At 49.1% G+C, this 24,418-nt stretch overlaps 1 protein-coding gene across 1 annotated transcript in view; it reads right to left on the bottom strand.

The window, feature by feature from the left end:
• Positions 1 to 24,418, bottom strand: part of atp10a (ATPase phospholipid transporting 10A) — a 39,361-nt gene that overhangs the window by 5,816 nt on the left and 9,127 nt on the right. The window contains exons 5-17 of the mRNA XM_056603829.1: positions 24,142 to 24,273; positions 23,415 to 23,545; positions 21,731 to 21,983; positions 20,452 to 20,672; positions 19,384 to 19,578; positions 15,410 to 16,001; positions 10,271 to 10,374; positions 7,850 to 7,976; positions 7,017 to 7,201; positions 5,963 to 6,395; positions 3,441 to 3,517; positions 1,497 to 1,622; positions 156 to 356 (exon numbers count right to left, since the gene is read on the bottom strand). Of these exons, the coding sequence (XP_056459804.1) occupies positions 156 to 356; positions 1,497 to 1,622; positions 3,441 to 3,517; positions 5,963 to 6,395; positions 7,017 to 7,201; positions 7,850 to 7,976; positions 10,271 to 10,374; positions 15,410 to 16,001; positions 19,384 to 19,578; positions 20,452 to 20,672; positions 21,731 to 21,983; positions 23,415 to 23,545; positions 24,142 to 24,273 (2,777 nt within the window). The remainder of the gene's footprint in view (positions 1 to 155; positions 357 to 1,496; positions 1,623 to 3,440; positions 3,518 to 5,962; positions 6,396 to 7,016; positions 7,202 to 7,849; positions 7,977 to 10,270; positions 10,375 to 15,409; positions 16,002 to 19,383; positions 19,579 to 20,451; positions 20,673 to 21,730; positions 21,984 to 23,414; positions 23,546 to 24,141; positions 24,274 to 24,418) is intronic.

Here is a 24,418-nt window from a genome sequence, read left to right as displayed (position 1 = left end):
ACACACTCACACACACACACCCCTCGCTGGCTGTGGATTAATCTTGCGTAATGAATATATTACTCATACGGATGAGTAAGATGCACTATTTACCAAACTCTAAATGACGCCACAACCTCGGCGCGGTGAACCCAGACACGGTCCCCCCCCCGTACCTCCGAGTTCTGTCCGTTCATGTAGAGCTGAGGTAGGGCCTGCAGGGTGTGGGCGGACACGTCCTTGTCCAGGGTCCCGGTGACCAGCTGGGGGAAGGCGGAGAACATGAGGTTGAAGAACACCAGGTACCACTGGTCCACCATGGAGGAGCCAGAGAACCCGCAGTAGAACTGGAACCAGAAGATGAGCGCCACGAACATCTGGGGAGACGGCCACCGGGGAACGGAGGAATCAACCGGTTAATGGGGGAAATCTGTACTTTTGTGGTTAATAATGCATTCATTATTTATGTAATCGATTCATTCATGAGTTCATTCATAGATGGATGACTATGATTGATGGATTAGATGGAGAATGAAATATTAAATTCATTGTTTAAATTAGATGGAATAAAGACATAATGGACGGATAGATGGACAAGTTAGGGAAGTAATGGATGGGGAAAATGAATGAATAGATGGATGAAATCATGGACGGATAGATAGCTGATTTACTGACTGAATGAATGAACAAATGGAGTGAGTCGATGTACAGTCAGTTGATGGATTTATGAATGATGAATTACTCATTGTGAAAAATGGGTGGACGGATGAATGCACAGTGTCTGTCTGTCTGTAATCGAGCCACTAAGTATCCCCAGGAAAGAACTCATTGCGCTTCCTGATTATTTTGTTTTTCGGCTCCAAGTGTATTTGCTTTAACCAGATTACAGCTAGTCTGGCTTCCAGGGCGGGGGAGCAGGTGCCATTACACTCAGGTACACATCAGTACTACCATTACATCAATAGTACTACCCCGGGCTGGAGCTTCCACAAAGCAGGGTAATAGCTGTGATCTGTGTGCTGCTTACTGCAGTGTAAGTGGTCCCGGTTCAGTCTGATTCTGCTCAGGACTCATGGTATAGAACAGAAATAAACAGTTTGCTCGCTCCCCCCCCAGCCCCCCCCAACAAAGAAACAACAGGGGGTCTTTTACAGAACAACCCAGAATGTTCCCCTGCTCTCTGTGAAACGGCCACGTTTCAAAAGAGAAAAGCCATCCGAAATGTATTTAAAGAATAATCCTCTTCACCATGTAATCGAATGGAACAGATCCGTAGCACTCAGAAAGTTTGCCCACTGCTTTGAAATTTAAATGTTGAAACATGTCTTCAATAACGGGATTCCTGCCTCAGTAAAGCACCAAAGGGCATTCGAGTTTCAAGGGTGCGATTGGAATAAACTCGCCCAGGAAACACAAACCCTCTAACAAATCGTCCACTAGTGAGCGTGTACGAAGCAGGGTGGCTGGAGAGCCTGGCGGGGGAACGGTAGAAGGGTCACGGTGCCAGAGGAACTCACAGCGTTCTTGTAGAAGAAGTAGAGGATCATGTTGGCCAGTCTGGAGTAGCACCAGTGTCCATGAACCAGGAGCAGTTTCTGGAGGTACTGGAATCGCGGGAGGGCAAAGTCACTGGCCATGACCGCCTACACAGAACCAGGGAGAAACACGTTAGTTGGGTGCCAGTAGATGTGGGTGCTAGTAGATCTGGGTGTGGGTGCTAGTAGAAGTGTGTGGGGTGTGGGTGCTCGTAGATGTGAGTATGGTGTGGGTGCTCGTAGATGTGGGCGTTCAGGGTATGGTGTGGGTGCTAGTTGATGCGAGTGTGGTGTGGGTGCCGGTGGATGTGGGTGTGAGGGTGAGGAGGCGGGGCCTGTGACGCCCGGAGAGACCCCGCGGCAGAGATAATAACAAAAACTATAAATAAAAACAAAGTTCACAAGAGCAGCACTTTTGAAGGGGCATTGTTCTGCTGTGGTCCCCAGAGAACCCGGGCCCAACCCTGGAGCCCGCAGGTCTGAACCGGCTGACTCTGGTCTTATCCGGTCGCCCCTGGTCACCTGGACAGAGCTGCTGATGAGGGGAACACACTGACGGGGGCTGCTTGTATGGAATTAAAAATCCCATCTGCATCCTCGCGGGGGACGTCCTTCGCGGTCGGAATATCGTTTTCATAACTCATTTATCAGGTTGATCTCAACTCACAAGCCCTCTTTCCTCTCGCAATAACCTGGGCTTGTCGTAGCGATGAATTCCCCCCCATCCCCCCCATCCCCCCCATCATCGCTACGACAACAGACGGATGTCAACCGCCTCCGTTAAGAGACCCGACGGCGTCGTTCGGCCGAGAAGCAGACTCGCTTCATCACGCCGCCGTTTTTCCCCGCCGGCGCCGTTTTACACTGGGCGGCCGTCAGACCCAAAGTGTCAACAAGAAGAATACGTTCAACGCCGCGTCTTCGAGACGCTTTACCGTCTGCTGCGCCCCTAATGGACGCGTTTAAAAATAAATAAAAAGGCGTGGGGCGCGGGAGAGAGAGACGGGCGTGTTAATCATACGGGGACCCCGCCCCCCCCGGCGTGCAGGAGGAGCGGCCGGCGGCTCGTTAAGACCGGCGGCTATTAACGATGACGGATGGGCCGCCGCTGCTCAGGGACAGGATGCGCCGTCTTTAGGCAGATGTGCACACAGCAGCGCCCGGCCGCCTCTGAGGGGAGGCTAATTGGACGGCTCCATCACCGCCAGGAGCGGGCGCCGTCCCGCTGAGCAGTGGGCGGAGCTAACCTGAGCCCTGGTGGGGGTGCGGAAAGGGGGGGGGGGGGGGGGGGGGGGGTGGGCATGGCAACCTCTGAAGAGAGTTGAGGGGAAGGGCAAGGGGCTCTTGAGGCATTGTTGGGCGAGGCTTGAGACTAAAGGTAGAGTTATGGTTGGTTCACGGAGACATCACGTCCTTGCGGACCCTCCTTGCGTCCAGCGCAAGGGCTTGACGTGCGCCTCCCAGGAATAGTCACCTTGCGTCGAGGCGACGCAGCAGCCAGGATTGGTCCGCTCACTGAAACCCGCCGCAGAACCAAAAACAGGTTCACGACTCGAGTTGAAATGTCTGCGTGGTCATTGCGTTGCGTCGACGTGGAACCATAACTAAGCCTTAAGGATTAACGTCAGCAGGGTCACTAGAGCGGTAGCCTGCCGCGTGCTGCAGACATTTAGTGTCTGATATTTCACAGTGGGGAGCGGGGATGTTTCCTAATTTATGTGCGGGTGAATGACACTGTAGATCACATTGAGTGGCCTTAGTGCGCAGGAAAGCTCTATGTAAATGCAGTTCATTTATTTTCAGACTCTTTATCACCACAGGGTACACACAGACCGGACTAAACTCTACATAACCCACCAGACTCTTACCCCGCAGTCAATGTTTAAATCACCCTCTCACTCTCTCCCTCTCTCTCTCTCACCCCACCTGCATGCCCTCCTGCCCCGAGATGCCGACGCCCACATCCGCCACCTGGATCATGCTGACATCGTTAGCTCCATCACCTGATAGAGACAGACAGAAAGACAGACAATGCATTTTTTATTAAAAAATAAAGTATAAAGATAATAATACAATTAATAAGCTAGCTAGCTTCAGATAGCCATCGTAGCCCTAGAAATGGGATAGCGTGGTGGCGGTTAAACGCTAAACAACTGTTTCCATTTACTGGTAGCTCTTAACCGCTAGTTGTTTGGTAAGCAAGACCGCTTGGAATCAGACGGACCACAGTGTCCCCAAACCCAGCGGAGCTGCAGCTGGGTAAGTGCCCTAGGCCTTAGCATTCTTTGATTTCATAGCATTTCAGGATTGCTGCTATTTATGGCATGTCAGCCAATAACCTTCGATCCCCAGAAAACCAAAAGCCATTCAACCATCAGGGGCATTTTGAGTGTCTGGCCAACATGCAAGGTTGTTTTGCTGTGTAAACAAAGAAAATCCTGATACAAAACATTGCAGTAGCATATCGCCAGCCATCTTTGTTAGCCCTGCAACGCTAACATAGCAGTAGGATATCGCCACTCCAGCCATCTCTATTATCTCTACCACTAACATAGCAGTAGCATATCGCCAGCCATCTTTACTATCTCTAACACTAACATAGCAGTAGCATAACACCAGCCATCTTTAGTATCTCTTAACACTAACATAGCAGTAGCATATCACCAGCCATCTCTATTATCTCTAACACCAACATAGCAGTAGCATAGCAGTAGCATATCACCAGCCATCTTTACTATCTCTACCACTAACATAGCAGTAGTATATCGCCAGCCATCTTTACTATCTCTAACACTAACATAGCAGTAGCATATCGCCAGCCATCTTTGTTAGCCCTGCCACACGGACATAGCCGAAGCATGTTAGCATATCTGTGGCAAACATCTCTATTCCCTCTCTTCTCTGCATTGCTAACACAGCAAGAAAAGGGGAAAAGCGCTGGGAAGGCAAGAACAAAAGCCCTACCTGACTGCAGGAGGACACTAATAAATCTCCCGGACTCAGAGCGTCATAAGTCACACCGCTGTCCTAGCACACACACCCCATACATTACACCAGCGCATCATTAAGCCCCACAGCATCCAACTCTAAAACCCCTTTTAATTAAACACTCTGGTTAATACTTTATGTGCACAAATGTGTCGGCATTACAAGAGCACAACATTTATACTCCGCCACTGATCTACGGATATCGTGCTCTCAACAGACAACAGTTTATGACCATCTTCTCAGAGAAAAGCCAATTATACGCTCAAGAGCGACAGCAGCAGTCAGAACAGCAGGACGCACACACGCTCGCTTGTGGTCGTCTTCGCTTTGCCAAACAACAAGTGGAGGAGATAATAAATATGCAGTTCAGAGAGAAACTCCCATTGTGGTTTTCTGAGCACCGTTTTAAGGTGACAGAAGTTACTCTACTGCAGGAGTCAAACCTGGCCACACTTCAATCCATAAGTAGGACCCTAAGTACCAACTAAGTCAAACACCTATTCCACTATTTAGGACTTCAGCAGTTTTAACCAAAGCAACTCGCAGTGACATTAAGATACAGGTCATTAAGTAGCAGGTAGGGTTCAGAGGTCTTCTTGCTCAAGAAGTGTATTCCCAGTATACTATACTGGCCCGCCTCGACACGGTTCAAACTGCCATGGAAGCCTAGCAGGCGGGATTTGCATTCCCATGACAACTGGGCTACCCGCTTGACGGTGTGTGTTTAACTGATGACACGCTTTTATTAAGTCGATAACATAACAACACACACACTATTATTGCCTATTTAGTTTAATACTATAGGCAACCGTAGCATTGGATCGATTTCTTTAGGAGACATTTGATATATTTGTGTTGTTTCAGACATTAAAAGATATCCACAGTGATGAATTCAGTTTGATGTTCAATACTCCCCCTTTTTTGCTTCCTAATCCCCATAACTCATTGAAAGCCAATTTATTTCAGATAAGTCTTGTTTACACATCGGACAATGTTTTACACAAATTCCCCCCAGTGCTACGCGATGTCCTTGACATTTATTAAAAAAAGTGTAGAATATCAACATCAGCCAGTCAAATATCAGCGCTATCATACCAGTGTTAAAGGGGACACATTATTCCACCAGGTGTGAGTGTGATAAGCTATTACAAGCCGCTTTGGAAATCGGCCTGTTGTGACATCACAAGTGGGCGTGTCCACCTAGATGTGTGCTGGATAGATCAGTCTACCAGCCTACCCAGTGGACTGTAGCAAACCTCGCTACTCTATCCGTCATGCATCTAGGCGGCCACGGCCACTTGTGATGTCAAAACGGCCTGTAACGTCTAATCACACTCACACCTGGTGGTATCATATGTCACCTTTAAACATCGTCTGCTGTCCAGTCTTTAGCCCAGGACTGATCAACAAAAAAAAACGGTCCTATTTACTACAACAAGCCATTGTGTCTTTGAACGTACCTATGGCCAGGGTCATGACCTTGAGCTTGTTGCGGACCAGCTTCACCACGGTGCTCTTCTGCAGCGGCGTGGAGCGGCAGCACAGCACCGAGCGGCAGCTGCGCGCCACCTCCAGGAACTTGTCCTCCAGGCTCTTGTCCAGGGCGTAGGCCAGGGTGCGGCCGTCGATCACCAGCCCCAGCCGGTGCACCAGGAAGGGGGTGGCGGCGCCGGCGCCGGCGGCGGCGTGGGCGGAGCTGGAGGAGGAGGTGGTGGTGGTGGTGGTGGTGGTGGTGGAGGAGGACGGAGGGTAGAGGGGGAAGGTCGCCGAGAGGTCGCCGTGGAAGGCGGGCTGCTTGGAGGGGTGGTCCGGGGAGGAGGAGGAGGAGGAGGAGCAGAGGAACTTGGCCTGGATGTAGAGGAGACTCTCCTCCAGGAGCGCGGCGCACGCCTCCTGGTGGGGGGGCGGGGGGGGGCGGGGGGGGGGCGACGGGAACAGGGTCAGGGGTCATCGGGATGAGCAGCGAAATGGTGAATTTAAACAAATAGTGAGTCTTTGAGTTTGGCCTAAATTTAAAGGCTGGTGTTTGGAGGAGACTAAGCCTAAACCTAAAGACTAGTGTTTAGATTAGACTAAGTAAGACCAAGCCTCAACCTCAATTTAAAGACTGGTTAAACCCTCAAACTCTGCCTAAACTTCTAGTTGTCAAGGGATACTTCCACAGTATTCAAGGAAAAGACTATGAACTGATGATAAACACCCCGACACGGCCCCCCCTGGCCAGAGGTTGGCCACCACGCAAGTCTGAAAAAATAAAAATAAAGAATCCTCAACGCTTTAAGCACCTATATCAAGTGCTTTAGGCACTTGATATAGGTGCTTTAGGCACTGTTAAGTCCTTCAAACGGTAAAACTTCTTTCTGATTCGCTGGAGGGCAAGGGGGTCTGGAGTTCAGGATCGTACCTGGACCCTACCTACACTGCACCAGGACCATACCTGGACCCTACCAGCACCGTACCAGGAATGTATCTGGACCCTATCAGGGCCGTTGAAGCCCCGTACCAGGACTGTACCTGGGAGTCTGCGTTGAGGGTGAGGATCTCCTCCTCGGGGTCGAGCAGCTTGCAGGCGTAGGCGATGTTGACGGCCGTCTCCTGTTTGTCCCCCGTCAGCACCCATATCTGGAGCCCCGCCTTCCTCAGCGAGGCGATGGTCTCCGGGACGCCGTCCTGCAGCCGGTCCTCGATGCCTGTAGCCCCTGCACAACAACACAAACACAACAACTCAGACATAAACAACTAAATAACAAACACAACAACACCCCGACAATAAATAAACACAACAGACAACAATAAACAACTAAATAAACACAACACACAACAACAAACAACACACTGACAATAAACAACAAAAAATAAATAAGTAAACAACAAAGACACCTACACAGCAACGATAAACAACTAATCAATAGTAAAATCAAACAAATAACCAAAACACCTACAACAAACACATATTACAATAACAAACACACTCAAACATTACCCACATTATAAAATATTTCCTTTATTTAAAAAAAACGCCAAAATAGAATAAACAAAATACGTCCACTTAATAAAACTACAACCGTTCGTATCTGAACTCGTGATCATTTGTAAAGAGTTCCCACTGGTGATTCATTCTGTAGTGAGTTCTTAGTCAAACCACGTAGCGTAATGCTCCGCTACTAGTAGTGTAGTGTAGCAGAGAGCTGTGACTGCAGGCCCGGGACAGCTACCAGGGAGCTGCAGTCTGCAGCTACTGGGCAGCTCCACTGTAATGAGGCAGACCATCACACCAGCCTGGCCACTGGTCCTGCCTCTGTGGCAGAATGAGGGCAGGGCAGTGAGTGAGGGCCCAGTAGGGTTACCTAGGAGATGGAGGTCCGTCTCCAGCCGCAGGGCCGACTGGAAGAGCCGCTCCTCGCGGCCGTGGATGGCCGTCTCAGCCTCCAGGTGCCCCTGCAGCCAGCAGGCGTACTCCTCCTTACTCAGAGTCTACACACACACACACACACACACACACACACACACACACAGAGACACACAGGGAGACACACACACACACACACACACACACACAAACGCACAGGGAGACAAACACACACACACACACATACAGACACACAGGGAGACACACACACACACACACAGGTAGAAAAACACACACACAGACACACAGGGAGACACACACACACACACACAGGTAGAAAAACACACACACAGACAAACAGGGAGACACACACACAGGGAGAAAAACACACACACACACACACACACACACAGGGAGAGAAACACACACACACACACAGGAAGAAAAACACACACACACAACACAGGAAGGCAAACACACACACGAAGAAAACAAACACACACAAACACAAGAAAAAACAACACAAGACGACACACACACACACACGAAGACACACAGACATACAAAGAGAAACACACACACAAAGACACACACACACACTCACACACACAAAGACACAAACAAACACACACGAAGAAGACAAACACACACACACAGAAAAAACACAAAAAAGACAAAACACATGCAAGACAAAACACACACAAACACACACACAAACACAAAGACAAACAGAGGAAGAAAAAAACACACAAAAGACAACACACACACACACACACACACACACACACACACAGATATGAGCACAAGAGAAGAGGGCACAGGGTACAAATCCGTGCCGTCAGAGTGCAGATGTTTCTTCTTTTTTTTTTTCTTCCTACGATTCAACAGAATCGATACATGCTGAGTATATGAGAGCTTTCAAATTGTGTTTTATCACTTTCACATGTTGATGCACTCTTAACAAGGGAGAAAGAGACAAGAGGAGGAAGAAGAGATGGCAAGAAGGAAGAGGGGGATGAAAAGAAGAGAACAAAGACAGGAAGAGAAGGGAAGCAAAGCGAAGGAGAGGGATGGAGAGATGACAGAGAGAGAGATTGCTAAAAGACGAGCGAGGGACGAGAATGAACAGAGGCGGCCCAAACGTGACAGAGGAGAGAGAGAAGAGAAGAGAGGGGAGGGAGGGAGGGAGGGAGGGAGGGAGGGAGGGAGGGAGAGAGAGAGACAGAGAGAGACAGAGAGAGCGAGAGAGAGACAGACAGAGACAGAGACAGAGACAGAGAGAGAGAGAGAGAGAGAGAGAGAGAGAGACAGAGAAGAGCGAGAGAGAGACAGACAGAGACAGAGACAGAGAGAGAGAGAGAGAGAGAGAGAGAGAGAGAGAGAGAGAGAGAGAGAGAGAGAGAGAGAGAGAGAGGACATAATGAGACCAGCCTGTGAGAGTATAAATTAGGAGGCTGTGAAAGCCGGCAGATTGTAGCTGAGTCACTGAGATGGAGGCCGGGGAAGGACCATGTGGGCACCATAAAGCCCCCGTTCCCCCCTGCCGAGCGGCCATCCTCCTCCACAACACCCCACGTTCAGCACGGAGGAGCGCGGCCAGGGCTGTGTTCGGGGCTGGGCGTTGCTTTATTGGGCCTCCGGTTGCACTCCAATTCTACTAAATGTCAATATCGCGATTTAAAAAGGTCGGCAAATCTACTGTACATCTCCAAGGCAGTTTTACATTTTAAACTGCAGAAGTCACAGTGCGCGAACAGGAGAGGAGACGGCAGCAATATAATAACTACAGTCCGCCTGACTGGATAAACACATCTCCAAGCACCTTGTCCATCATAGGTAGTATTGATGTTATAAGCCAGAATGATATGGAGTCATTAGCCGCGCAAGACCATCATGGTATGCAGAGTGTGCGTTTGCTAATAAATATCAGCCTGGCCCTGGCTGGGCAGAAATTGATTTCCACATATGGGTGCGGCCTTACTCAGATAAAATATATCCAGCCTGTCACATTTAATCATTAATCTTAATCTATTTTCTTTTGCTGAATCCGGTTGAAAGTAAAGATTTTCTCCTTTGAGAAAAGCCTTTCTCCCAATTTCTGCTCTTCATCTTTGAACACCACTTTTGTCTCATATAAGTTTCAAATGCTCCGTCTTCTGCTACGCTCTCCAAGGGCACCGCCATTGTCGGGTGAAACTCTGAAACGCTGTATATCATACGACACTGAAACTCCCCCCCCACCCCGAGTGCTAATAGGGCCCCATCATAAGACAAGTACTGGGAGAGGCTTTCAGCGGGCGCGGAGCCAGACTGATCTGCAGAGAGAAACAGAATGTGAACTCAGCTCCTGACTCATAACTCCCGTCTGGATGTGGCCCGGGATCGACCCACAGTGCATTTCTGGCCCGGCCTCCCCTACCTTCTTGGCGATGCACAGGGTCCGAAGGCCGTCGGCCGCGTACAGGTTCAGGTAGCTCTGAGTCTTGCACAGAATCTTCCTTTGGCGTTTTCCTTTGGAATTATCTACCGCAGAGAACAGAAAACAAAGAGTCAGCCCACGTTTTCAATGGAAGGGGTCAGAAAGGAATGAGAAGACTTATGCAGAGAGTGGGAGATGGAAGGCGAGGCGAGATGGAGGAGACAGGAGGATAAAGAGAAGAGGGGATGAGCGTAACAGCAGGAGGAGGAGGAGGAGGAGGAGAAGGAGAGGAGAGATGGTGGAGAAAGATAATTCAGGGGTTAGGAATGCATTGGCAGATTTCTGCAGAACATCAGAGTTCTTCCAAGAAGAACGTGGAGGCCATCTGCTCTTCACGCTTCAACCGATCGCCAAGCTGGCTAGTCGCGCTCAGACGCGCTCCTCCGAGGCAAACTCTCTCCATATCATCTGAACTCGCCTGGCACGTTGGCTGTGGGCAGATTACTTACTAACCAGCCCTTCTACACCAGCACATGGACTGGGCTGGACGGCATGAACAACATCATATACTAATGGCAATTAAAGTATTTAAGGTGGATAGTCTAGTGGTAAGGGTGACTGGTTGTGGGTTTGAACCCCAATGTCCACAATCTTACTGGATCCCAGAGCAAGAACCTTTTCCCCTACCTACAATCACATTTTAATTTTATGTCTATTCTGCAGCCATGGTTGGATTTCGAACTCAATACGGTTATGCTATTTGGGAATAACTTTCATTGGCTTTGTTTTGTGCTACCATTGTATGTGCAATTCTCCTTCCAACCATCTCTGGAAGAAGGGATCCCTCTTTTGGGCTCAATTTCAAGGTTTCTACCCGCTAGGTTTGGATGGTTTTTCTCTTGTCCTTCAGAGGTCCTTCATAATACGGGCCCATGAAGCCCTTTGAGACTGCAACTTTGATTCAGGGATGTACAAATTATAATTGACAGGACTATTGACAAATCTACATGCCTTTATGCTTCTCTTGATTCACACTGACCTTGGACAACTAGATCAACAAAATCGGCAAACAAAGCGTCTAGGAAGCAGTGCAAGCACAATGTGTGGTGGAGTTCTGCAGCGTTTCAGTGTGCATCTGCTCCAACATGAGGCCATATCCACCCATTGTTCCCTGCTTCAATAGGAAGTGGCCCGGGCTAAAAGTGCATGCTGGCTGAAAACATGTAAATGTATTCGGCTGTAAGGGAGATAAACATCTTTAATATGTCTCCAAGAATGTTTGTCGTTCGTCTTGTTTTGTTTGCTTTAGAGAGACATTTCCCCGCCCGTAATTTCCCTATGATCATATATGAGGGTGAGGGTTAGTTCAATATGAAGTGTGCAAGCACGCTACTGTGTGTGCTCGTGCGCGCGCGTGCGTGCGTGCGTGCGTGTGTGTGTACTGTTCAGTCAATATCCAGTGTGTCTGTTTGACTGTCTAGAAGGGAGGTGGAGGAGAAGAAAAGAGAAAAGAATCCCAGAGAGGAGGAGGAGGGGTAAGGAGGAGACGAGGCCAGAGAGGAGGAGGAGGAGAAGGAGTAGACTAGCGAGGTCAAGGAGGAGGAGGAAACTAGTGATGACTGGGAGGAGGATAAGACTAGCCAGGACAAGGAGGAGGAGAAAGACACAAAGATAATACCTTCTATGCAAGCCAACATGGCTTGCCCCAGGTCCATATTATCACTGTCAGTACCAGGTGCATATTATCACTGTCAGTACCAGGTCCATATTATCACTGGCAGTACCAGGTACATATTGGGACTATCAGTACCAGGTACATATTGGGACAATCAGTACCAGGTACATATTGGGACTATCAGTACCAGGTACATATTATCACTGTACGTACCAGGTCCATATTATCACCATCAGTACCCGGTCCATATTGGAATGGGTTAACCTAGAAATTGTAAGTGCTTGGCCCTTGTTCTTATGAACATCTTTACTGTACCGACAGAGATACATTGTTGTTTCCCTTTCTTCTGAGCAATGTACTTTTTTTAAGTTGCTTTTTTTAGATGAAAGCGTCGGCTAAATGCCCTAAAGGTAAACGTAACATCTGTACCAGGTACATACTGTTACTATTAGAACATCAGCTACGGTATTTTTACTAAATGGAACAAAAAAACGTCTAAAATAAATTGCTAGAAAAAAACACCACTCAGCGATACGATGACATTACATTAATATCCTAAATATTATCTGTGTTGCGGTTATTTTTTGCGAGCAATTTTTGCACACGTGCGTCATTCTTGGGCTGATGAACTACACACCAGCTGACCTATTTTTCGGGACATTGTAAAAAAAATAGTGAGCACAGAGAAAGCACGGCAGCTTTTAACAGAGGTCTGCGAGGCGCGGCCTGTCTGACAGATACAGGTGGAGCCCAGTCCGCTGTTTGTTTTACCCTTCCTGTTAAAAAGAGGAAAGAAAGAAAAAAAGGATCCGACCCAGAAGAGCATTCCTGCACCATGTGTTCCTCAGCTCCGGAGCGTTTCTCAAAACACACAATCGAGCCCCAGCCGACGGTTCGGTTAAACAGTTAAACCTCCTCACGAGGAACATTTTGTTTTGAGTTTCTATTGGCTTTCTGCCTTTTGTGTGTATAAGGTATTAAATAACACACTCAGTTCTCAGGCTCTTAATTTGTATTCTTTCAAATGTTTGAATTTTGCTTTTAATCTAAATATTTATCTTTGATGATTTAGGAAAGTGAAAATGTATTATCATTTATTATCATCGGAAACTATTCCTAGCAGTTTCTGATCCTCTGATGGCATTCTTGGCAGCCCTTCGATAACAGGGGGGGGGGGGTTCTTACCACAACCGAGCCACACGAGAATAAACATATAAACATATTAAAGCTTTCTTTGACCTTTGGTATCTGCTTTACGATGATTAAAGTCACACCACAACAACCCTGCTTTGAACACCGGAGACACACTTCAAACAAAGAGACCTAAAACCCTGCTGTTTACCTTCCCCTTGCACCGTGTTATTAAAGTCACACAGGCGGACGTTTCTGGCTGAATGGAGCCATTGTGGGGGTCCATGTTCCCGGCAAAGGCTCTGCTCATTCTTCGCTCTAATTGGCCGTTTTAAACACCAATGGCAGAGCAAAGTACTGAGTAGGCTGTGCGGAGGAGGACACGCCCAGTCTACCATTATAGTGAATATCTTAAAACAGCTGAGACGCACAGTGTGTGTCGGGGGGGGGGGGCCTAGCTAGGACTCTGGGGGGCTACGGGGTGCTGGGGTGATGATGTGAGAAGTGTATTATTTTAAACCCCCCCACCTCTGTAATGATCCAGGGAGCCGAATAGTGTGAATATTTTAACAAGGCGGCAACTTCCGACTGGAGAATGTCCTGGTTTGCCCCGGGCCACTAAAATGTTCCGTAAAAATAAACTTTTAAAAACGATGAAGCGACAGTGTCCGACACGCCGAAGCACCAGCCAGATTTCATCTCATTGATGGACGAAAGAAAAAAAACATGAAGCACGTTAAACCGTTTCTTTCTCCCCCTGCGTCAAGGAATAAGAGAGAGAGACAGAATAAATATCACAAAGTGAGACAGGAGGACGTTTCCGTAGCAATGGATGGCAGCTAGAGAAAAATCCTCCCATTTCAGTTTACAATATTTGTCCAGTATTTGCACCTACAATTCAGATGGGCTTCGGCCGCTCCTGGTTGCAATTCCCCCCCAACCAGGCGAACAGAATGCGTCTAGAGAAGCCAAGATGTCTTGTAATCACGTGTGAAAAAGGAGCATAAAGTCCCCGCTCCCCTCAACCAACAAGAACCAGACCACTGAGACAACAGCAGACCAACAGTAGGATTACGCACCATCGTGCAAAAACAAGAACTTGCATAAAATGTATAATAATAAAAACCGTTTCATCATTTAGCCGAAGCTTTAATGCAAAGCAATTTCCTGCGATGTTAGGTACAGGCCATTATGGATCAGGTACTCGTATTCTTTTCTCAAGGAACCCTACAATGCAAGTATAATGTACATTGGGGATCAAGCCCTGTTCTTCTCTATCTCCGCACTACACCCCACTATAACCTGACCCATATTGAGTGTAAAGTAGAAGCCAACAGACCGGAAAATCATGTTGACGTTCGTTCATGAGGTAAATGAAAAGCACAACCTCTGAGGAGGTCTTGTGTTACCAACCCAGGAGCTGGGCGCTGTGGGACAAAGCGGCCAAAACAGTCGCTCCCTTGTAGAGGGCTCTCTTGTTGTTCTGGTGCCGCCACAATCTGTGTTCCCTGGCCTCTGATTCCCAGGCAAGACATCTGGTCCGTGTGTACACAGTAGGGGAGGTAAAGAGCCTCCTCAGCGGCTTTGGTCATTGTGCGCGTGCATAGTGTGTGTGTTCGTGCATGCTTGTGTCCACCGATGGCAGGATGTTTAAGAGGAGGAGCACAACTGAGACCAGAGCGTGTGGAGGAAGTCAGGACTCTTTTCAAGGGGTACCAATTAAAAGCCGGGTGCTGGAAGGTGGACCTCGGCATAAAACACGAGATCTTACATAACGACGCGTGGATGTGTGTTTCTGTGTTGAAGTTGTGCTCTCTCCATGGAGGCACTGGCTGGCCGGTAGCAGAGCTCACACACCCTTCCTGCAACATGAAAAGCTACGCTAAGCCACGCTGCAAGCCGAAAACTAGGCTACCACAACAAAGGGTCAAAATTCGGTCCTGTCAAATTTGACAGGCTTTTCATCATTTGCCGTCATTCATGTCTCATTGTTCCGCTCTTCTCCTTGCCCGATGGGGGTTATAGTAAGGATTCGGTTGAGGTTCAGGGAGAGAGAGAGGGGGGTTAGGAGGTGTGAGAGAGGGGAATAGAGATGGTAGAGAAGGACGGGGAGACCGATGTGGGGGAGACTTCTCCAGGGTAAGGGTTGGGAAGTGAGAGGGGTGTAGATAAGGGAGCGATGCTGTGTGGGAGAACAGGAGCAGATAGGGTGAGGGTGTGAGAGAGCATTGCAGAGCAGGGAGTTGGTGTTAGGGTGAGAGAGAGAGAACCGGTGCAGAGAAGGGAGTCGGGGTGGGTGCGTGAGACGGAGACGGTGCAGAGCAGGTTCCTACCGGTGAGCGGGGGCTTGATGAGCTCCATGATGGCCGAGTCGGCCCCCTTGGTGTAGACGGTGATCTGGTCGGTGAGCGGGTGCCTCACCACCACGGACATCCTCTTGCGCGTGGAGTCGAACCCCAGCGTGTGCAGCAGCTCGAAGCCCAGCTTGCCCAGGTGGGGCAGCTCCACCGTCACCTGGTCCGGCAGCCGGCCCACCAGGGAGCACTTGTAGGCCCTGGCGGCGTACACCAGCGCCGCCTCGTCGGGGGACTCCGCCTCGTAGCGCAGCTCGGCGCCGCCACTGACGCCGACACCGCCGGCGCCCCCCTTGGCCGTCGGGCCCTCGTAGCCGGGCGGAACGGGGCTGAAGTCGGCCAGGAGCCCCGCGCCCCCCAGCCGGGAGCCCTCCTCGTCCAGCTTGGTGAGGGTGCTCTCGGCGGAGGGCGAGGACAGGGCGCTGGAGCAGCCACGCGTGGACGAGCGGTTGGTGACCAGGCTGGAGGTGGAGCTGCTGTTGGAGCCCGAGGTGAGGCGGCTGGGCGTGAAGCGCTTGATGAAGTCCTCGATGGTCTTCACGGGGGACTTGAGCTCGAACCTCATCCGCACCTGGAGGAACCCAGAGGAACCAGGAAGGAACTTGGTTAATATTTAACTGTTGAGTAAGTGACAGTTACAGTGAATGTGTTAAGACAAGTCAGGAACAGGAACGGGTTAGGGCATTTAGCTCCACAATGCATACAGGTTAGGCTCTGTACTTGGCTGGGAGTCAAGCTATACAATATAAGCTACTGTACTATCCTTCATTTATCTTTTTCTCTTTTATGTGGTTTATTGGCAAACAGATGTGTAAAAGGCAACAAGTATAGCCTGATGATTGTACCTATTTCCCAGGATTTAGCAAATGTATGGGTCAACTCAAAATATTGTACAATTGGGTGGTGTATTTGACAGAAAATAAAAGATGACGTAACTTGCATTTCAATGAGAAGCTTGGGGAAGAGCCAAGAGATCCCAGTTATAACAAGTCATTGTATACTTTTGCACTATAGCTTTGCCTGTACGTCCATGGGAATTGTCACGCAGGTTCAAAGATAGTGCTTCTACAGTGATATTCTGCAAGGGAGAGGGGTGTATGGCGATTGGCGACACATTAGTGCCATAATTCACTAATGTGATAAAAGATGCATTCGGGCGTATTATATTATTCCACACGCGTAGATATTAACTGCGAGCGCGCAAATGATCTCTTGCGAGCGCAAATTACCTCAGCGCGCGCAAAACAGCCTCTCGCTCGCGCAAATTACCTCAGCTTGCGCAAAACCTCTCGCGAAAGATGTTTTTACACTCTCGCTCAAATTTAATTTTGGCACTATGTGGGAGGGAACCAAGGCAGGGCAGGCTTTCCTATGATTGGCCGTTTCTGAAGCGCGATATTTGATTGACAGCCCTCCTCAGCCCTCCTCTCATGATGAATTGTACAGTAAATGGCTGAAACGATAGTTACTTATTGTAACTCTAGATTCTATGAGTATAGGCGCAGCCTTTTAAGGCTATTGCTATTGGGTTATCCCTAGGCGTGAGCCGTAGCACTGAAAAATTTGTAATCCCCGACCACCAACAGCGTGGGCCTCAATTACGTCCGCGTGCGGCGTGCCTCAACGACGTCCGCATTTCGCAGATATAGTCGGGCGCCGGCGGACGTTCTGCTCCCAATAATCAGCTTTTCTTCAGCTATTTAAAGGACAATGAGGCCGACACTTAAAAGGCTGCGCCTATGCTCATAGAATCTGGAGTTACAATACGTAACTATTGTTTCAGCCATTTACTGTACAATTCAGAATTGAATGAGAGGAGGGCTGAGGAGGGCTGTCAATCAAATATCGCGCTTCAGAAACGGCCAATCATAGGAAAGCCCGCCCTGCCTTGGTTCCCTCCCCCATAGTGCCAAAATTAAATTCGAGCGAGGGCGTAAAAACATCTTTCGCGAGAGGTTTTGCGCGCGCTGAGGTAATTTGCGCGCGCGAGAGGCTGTTTTGCGCGCGCAGAGATCATTTGCGCGCTCGCACTTAATATCTACGCGTGTGGAATAATATAATACGCCCGAATGCATCTTTTATCACATTAGTGAATTATGGCACTAATGTGTCGCCATAGGGGTGTATTGGAGTGGTTAGGGTGTTTGACTCCCAACCCTGTCTGCAGTCTACCTGTAGGCATTCTAGAGTAAAAAGCCTCATTACACCTACCTGCGCCTTAATGACATGTATCTGAATTCACTTTCTAGTCACAATAGATTCAAGAGTAAACGGTTAGTAAATGGCAACAAATTAAACAGTAACTAAAAGAACAAATTAATTATATGAGTGAATAATAAATCGCTGTATTGGCTATATTTCCCTCCAGGTTACCCCATGGTGTAACCACCGCTTGGGAGAGGGCGGCATGGTTCTCATGTATAAATCATCCACACACCGGCACCCAGGGGCGTCGTACCACCAGCTACACCTCTGCTCAGAGGCCCTGGCTCCCAGGGGCGTCGTACCACCAGCCCTACCTCAAGGTTATAGTACCATCGGCCCTACCACTGCTCAGAGGCCCTGGCTCCCAGGGGCGTCGTCCCACCAGCCCTACCTCAAGGTTATAGTACCATCGGCCCTACCACTGCTCAGAGGCCCTGGCTCCCAGGGGCGTCGTCCCACCAGCCCTACCTCAAGGTTATAGTACCATCGGCCCTACCACTGCTCAGAGGCCCTGGCTCCCAGGGGCGTCGTACCAACAGCCCTACCTCTGCTCAGAGGCTGAGGACCTCAAGGGCATGGTGCCACCAGCCCAACCCCTGCTCAGAGGCCCACAGCACAACAAGGAGAAGAGACAAACAGGAGAACCGCCAACGGAACCATTGATCAAAAGATAGCAGGTGTAAACTTGACAGGTTTTAGCTTCTTCTGCCTGCACCCGCTAGCCGATAACCTCTAAAAATGTAAACATAGAAGGGATACATAATCTGTCACATTATGAATAATATTATTTAATGTTCAGGGCCTCTGGGGCGGCAGGCCAGGGAATTGAGAGAGGGAGCGACACACACACACACACACACACACACACACACACACACGATAAACAACGCTTAGACCCACGTGGTTAATTATAAGCACAGAGGGCCATTCAGTTCAGCGTTGTTGTGGTGTATAGTTAGGGGGCACACACTAATGCAATAAAAAGTTAACTATGGGTAAATAGAGGACGTATTGTCAGAGTCTATCTATGAAGGCCTTGGAGGAAACCCCAGAGCACCGTTAAAATACCATGTTCCCCATGCATTGGATTATGGATTATTATTTTGAATGTGTGTGGTAACAACAATCATGGCATAACCTTGTAGTTTACAATACACTCTATTGAGCAGTGCCATTGTTATGGCCGTTTAGAAATGAGGAAAATCTTCTAAAAGGCATTTAGAATTCCTTTAAAACATGAGAAATGTTTTCCCACAAGAAGAATGACCCATGTCTTTCTGACTCCTGTAGTCACGCTAACATTTTTGTAGCTAATCCAATTTCAATTGTACGCTCTGATTAGTCTCAGCCTCACTTACAATTTCTCTGGCTTAAACCATCCGCTACAATGACTGCATACAACTATGGCTGAACGATTCATCAAATTCAAACCGACATTGCGTGGAAATAGAACGAGATTTGCAAATTGCATAGGTTGTGATTAGAAAGATATACTTTTTATTTTTTGAATATATATTATTTTGGGGGATTTGTTACTGTTACTGAGTTGAGTCAGTCATGTTGTATTGGTCATACTAGATCATTATTTATTGCTTGTTTAGTGAATAATACAGAACATAAGGAACTTTAAAAAGAAAAATCGCATATTACATTTTTGTTTTATAATCATCTCCCCAAATCGTTCAGCCCTACCTGCAACTATGGTAACATGTACTGGCGGTTATCTCCTTTAGGGACGGTCGCGGTACCTTCTGCCGGGGCTGGTCCGGGGACGACACCACCACCGTGTTGCAGACGGTCAGCGCCACGAAGAAGTCGATGATGTCGGCGAGGTCGGAGGGCAGCTGGGACAAGGGCTGGCGGTGGAAGTGGATGTAGTTCAGCTGGCTGCCGCCCTCGTTCACCTTGTCCAGGAGCTGGGGGTCCGGCGTGATGTCCTTCTCCTGGGGGCAGAGGAGGCGGAAAGAGGTTGGAGGCAAGGTACAGAAGTGTGTTTGTTCGGGGCAGTAGTAGCAAGCATATTAATAGTTTCATATTCTACCACCAGGTGTGACTGTGATTAGCCGTTACAAGCCTTTTTGAAAATCTGCCTCTTCTGACATCAACGCGTGTCCACCTAGATGTGTGCTGTATAGATCAGTCTACCAGCCAACCCAGTGGACTGTAGCAAACGTTGCTCATCTATCTAGCATACATCTAGGTGGACTGACACGCCCACTTGTGATGTCAGAAGAGGCAGATTTTCAATACAGCTTGTAATGGCTAATCACACTCACACCTGGTGGTATAATATGTCACCTTTAACATGGTCATGTACATTGGACATATACCAACATGCTGTGTTGGTATTTCTTCTTGGAAAAGTGGAGGATTTATTGTGACAGTAGGGATTTTGGGCTTGCTAACCATGTATCACACAGGGGACAAGTAAGGCTGTGTTTTACCACGCCACGCTAGCCATGTAGCGCACCGGGAAAGAGTAAGTATTTTAAGTTGCATTGCTAACCATGTAGCACACATAGAGCAAGTTGGTCTTTATTCAGGCATGCTGTGCTAACCATATAGCACACAAAGCGAATTTGACTTTATTTTAGCGTACTGTGCTTACCATGTAAAACACATTGAGCGAGTGAGCCTGTATTTGAGCGTAATGTGCTAACCATGTAGCTCACATAGAGCAGCTGAGTCTGTGTTTTAGCATGCAGTGCTAACCATGTAGCTCACATAGAGCAGCTGAGTCTGTGATTTAGCATGCAGTGCTAACCATGTAGCGCACAAAGAGCAAGCGAGCCTGTATGTTAGCGTGCAGTGCTAACCATGGGGCTGCTGAAGGCGGTGTGCTTGGACAGGATGCTGGCCCTCTTAGCCTCGGCGCGGCTGCCCGTGCGGCGGTGGGACTTGGTGCTCTGGGAGCGCAGGACCACGCGGGCGCTCTGGTGGCTGCCCACGCTGTCCCGCCTGGGCAGGGTGCCGCCGCGAGACGGGCACTCCGCCTCCTCCTCAGATTCCAGCTCCTGGTACATGGCTAGCCGCCGTGCTGGGGGTAAAAACAGGAAACAGGAAGTTACAACCAAGGTTTTCCTTTATTATTATGGCAATACCATGTGTGAAACAGTAACATTCAACAATAACAACGTGCGAAGAAACAAGCATCACAAATGCTGCTTTGACATTTGAATTTAGCACATAGGACCTAGCATCTAGCATCAAAAACCTAGAACCTAGGTATATCCCCTAGCATGTAGCAACATACACCTCAGGCATCCATCACATAGCATCCGCCACGTAGCATCCACCAAATAGCATCCAGTACCTAGCAACTATCCTCTAGCAACCAGCCCCTAGCAACCAGCCCCTAGAAACCAGCCCCTAGCAACCAGCCCCTAGCAACCAGCCCCTAGTAACCAGCCCCTAGCAACCAGCCTCTAGCAACCAGCCTCTAGCAACCAGCACCTAGCAACCAGCACCTAGCAACCAGCACCTAGCAACCAGCACCTAGCAACCAGCCCCTAGCATCCAGCGCCTAGCAACCAGCACGTAACATCGAGCACCTAGAATCTATGTTCTAGAATCAAACCCTTGGCATCCACTAGCATATACTAGCATGTACTAACTACATGAACCACCAAGCATTTAGCATCCATCACCTTTTATCTATCCTCAAACATCCATCCTTTGGCATCCATATCCTAGCATCATCAATCTAGCATCTAGCACCTAGCATCCAGCACCTAGCATCCAGCACCTAGCATCCAGCACCTAGCATCCAGCACCTAGCATCCAGCACCTAGCATCCAGCACCTAGCATCCAGCACCTAGCATCCAGCACCTAGCATCCAGCCCCTAGCTTCTAGAACCAAGCAACCAGAACCAAGAATCCAGCACCAAGCATCAACAATCTAGCATCTAGCACCTAGCATCCAGCACCTAGCATGTAACACCTCGCATGTAACACCTCGCATGTAACACCTCGCATGTAACACCTCGCCATCTATCCCCTAGTATTAAGCACGCAACAAATGACGTCCAGCCCCCTCGCACCTACCCTCTAGCCATCCATCACCCAGCGTCAACCGGCATGGCGCCATCACTCACCATTTGCATCATGGGAGTACTCCACGCCGGCCACGGTGCAGCGACGGAACACCATCTTGTTCTCCGTGAGCGTGCCGGTCTTGTCGGAGAAGATGTACTGCATCTGGCCCAGGTCCTCGGTGATGTTGAGGGCGCGACACTGCAGGTGCGTGTCCGTCTCCTCGTCATACAGCTCTGAGTCCTGGTGGATGAAGAACACCTGGCAGATCTTCACGATCTCGATGGACACGAACAGGGAGATGGGGATCAGAACCTGGGGGAGGGGAGAGGGGTGGAGGGAGAGGTACAGAGGGAAAGAAGGAAGGAGACAGAGTGTAGAGGTAGACAGAGACAGAGAGAGAGACAGAGAAAGAAAGAGTGAAGAGAGACAGAGACAGAGAGAGACCAAGAGAGGGGGGAGACGGAGCGAGAGAGAGGGAAAATTAAGAGAGATTAGTTACCTATTAGTTCCCTAGCATAAAAGCAGAACATAAAAATAGACTGCACACCTTAAGTATACGTTCCCAGACTACAGTCTCACACCACATAATAAACCGAGTTACTGGTTCCATCCTGTACTCTCTGTACCGCCTACAGAGAGAGAAAGAAAGCTAAAGTGAAAACCAGCTTCTGTTGTGATCAGCGAAGCTGTGACCCCAGATGAGGACAGCTGAGCTCCCGTTCCCCTGTACAGCGGGTCGTTAGGTGAGGGAAGAAGGGATGGGCATCAATGAGAAAAATGTCCTAACCCGACATGCATCTCTAATAATTCACTATTTGGGTGACTAAAGGCGGGACTATGGTTCCAAGTTGACGCAGCACAAGGGGGTAACGGACCTGTTATGTCCTTGCCGACCCTCCTTACGTCCACGGCAAGGGCCTTACGTGTGCCGCCCAAAAGTTGTAACCTTGCGTCGTGGCGACGTACCCGCAAGGGCTGTGATTCGTCCGCGAAATACATAATGTCCGGCAATACGCTTTGTATGTAAAAAATCTAAAATGCAAAACATGTAACTTTTTCTTTTCATAGCCGTAACCTTTTTTGAGAGACGTTTTTTTTTATTCAGTCATCGTAGACTTGACCAGAATGGACTACGACGACCAAATAGCAGCCTATCTTCTGTTTTTGTGGCACATTGTTTGAGTCATATTCTGCTTTCAAGTTGCTAGAATCTACTAGTAGTAGACCAATTGTAAAGTAATAGCTTGCACAGACAAAGACCAACGATTTTGTTCTCTCTTTACCACGGACATACATAGCCACATGTAAATCCGACGCAGAACCATAAAGGTTCACGACTACTTCGAAGTGACTGCGTGGTCATAGCGTTGCGTGAACGTGGAAACATAATCAGCCCTTAAGTAATATTCAGTCTTAATTAGTCCTAGTCGCTCCGCAGCTACCGTTCATAAGAAAACACACGACCAGGGCGGGGATCTTCAGGGATTTGTCATCATCTGATTGATGATATGGATTTAAACTTTTCAACATCAGGACAGGCTGACATTTGAAATGACCTTTTGTTATACAAACATCCCAAAAACAACTTTCAGGATGAGTAACGCTTTTTCAGAAAAGAATAAAAATAGCTTTTCCCACGGATAAAACCTATTTCACATAGTGGAAGACAGGGGATGACTTGAATGTGAATATCTCTCTCTCTCTCTCTCTCGCTCTCTCTCACAACCTTGGCGCGACCACTACCTGGAAGACGATGATCATGGTGAGGAAGAGATAAACCGCCGACAGGCCAGGCGATACGTTGGCTCCCTCGGGGCTGAGGACGTCAAACACAGGCCTCTTATCACCGTACTGAAACAGCCACAGGCCATGACCTGAAACCACACCCAAAAACACACACACACACACACACACACACACACACACACACACACACACACGGTCAGTTAGCCGTCGCCATCGATGGGACAAACCACAGATAAAGCACAGGATACGGGACCCCGACATCAGCACTCCGATCACGTCGCTCCAAACCGTCGGCTCCTCCACCACCCACTCCTCGTTAACCCCCCACTTAGACCCTCCTCTCCACCACCCCACCTCCCCCTCACCCCACTCTGTCAGACCCCTCCGTCCTCCATCTCACTCCCCCCTCTTCCTCATTGCCCCTCTCCCCCCCCCCCCCCCCCCCCCCGACCACCTGCCCCCTCTTAATGCACCTCTCCTCCTCATCCAATTTCCGCCACCTCCCCCATTCCCGCTCACCTCCCTCATCCCTCCTCCCCTATTCCCAACCACCTCTCCTCATCCCTCCTCCCCTATTCCCACCCACCTCTCCTCTCCCCCCCTCCACCTTCACAATGGGGGGGTTGGTTTTATCCATCACAACGCCACTGCAGTCCACCAACGCTCCACAATCACAACAACGACACAGAGCACCAGGCGGGTTGGTGCGCGCCGTGCGACTCACCGATGGCCGTGAAGAGGCACATGACCAGCAGGATGATGACGCACCAGAACACGTCCACGTTCATCTGCCGCTCCAGCTTGCTGCGCTTGTAGCGCGGCCCGTTGTTGTTCAGCATGGCCTTGGTTTCATGACCTGGGACGGGGTTGGCGTAAATACCACAGCATTGGGATCAAGCAGGATGAAGAGGGAGGGGGATCAAATGGTATCAAAAAGGATCAAAAACAATAAAAGAGTCAAATGGCTGCAGGGTAACAGGCCATGGGATGATTATAGGGTG

The sequence above is a fragment of the Gadus chalcogrammus genome, chromosome 12, assembly GCF_026213295.1.
Source record: "Gadus chalcogrammus isolate NIFS_2021 chromosome 12, NIFS_Gcha_1.0, whole genome shotgun sequence".
Classification (NCBI taxonomy): domain Eukaryota; kingdom Metazoa; phylum Chordata; class Actinopteri; order Gadiformes; family Gadidae; genus Gadus; species Gadus chalcogrammus.
The sequence above is the reverse complement of the archived record's forward strand: the minus strand, read 5'-3'. Positions and strand labels throughout refer to the sequence as shown.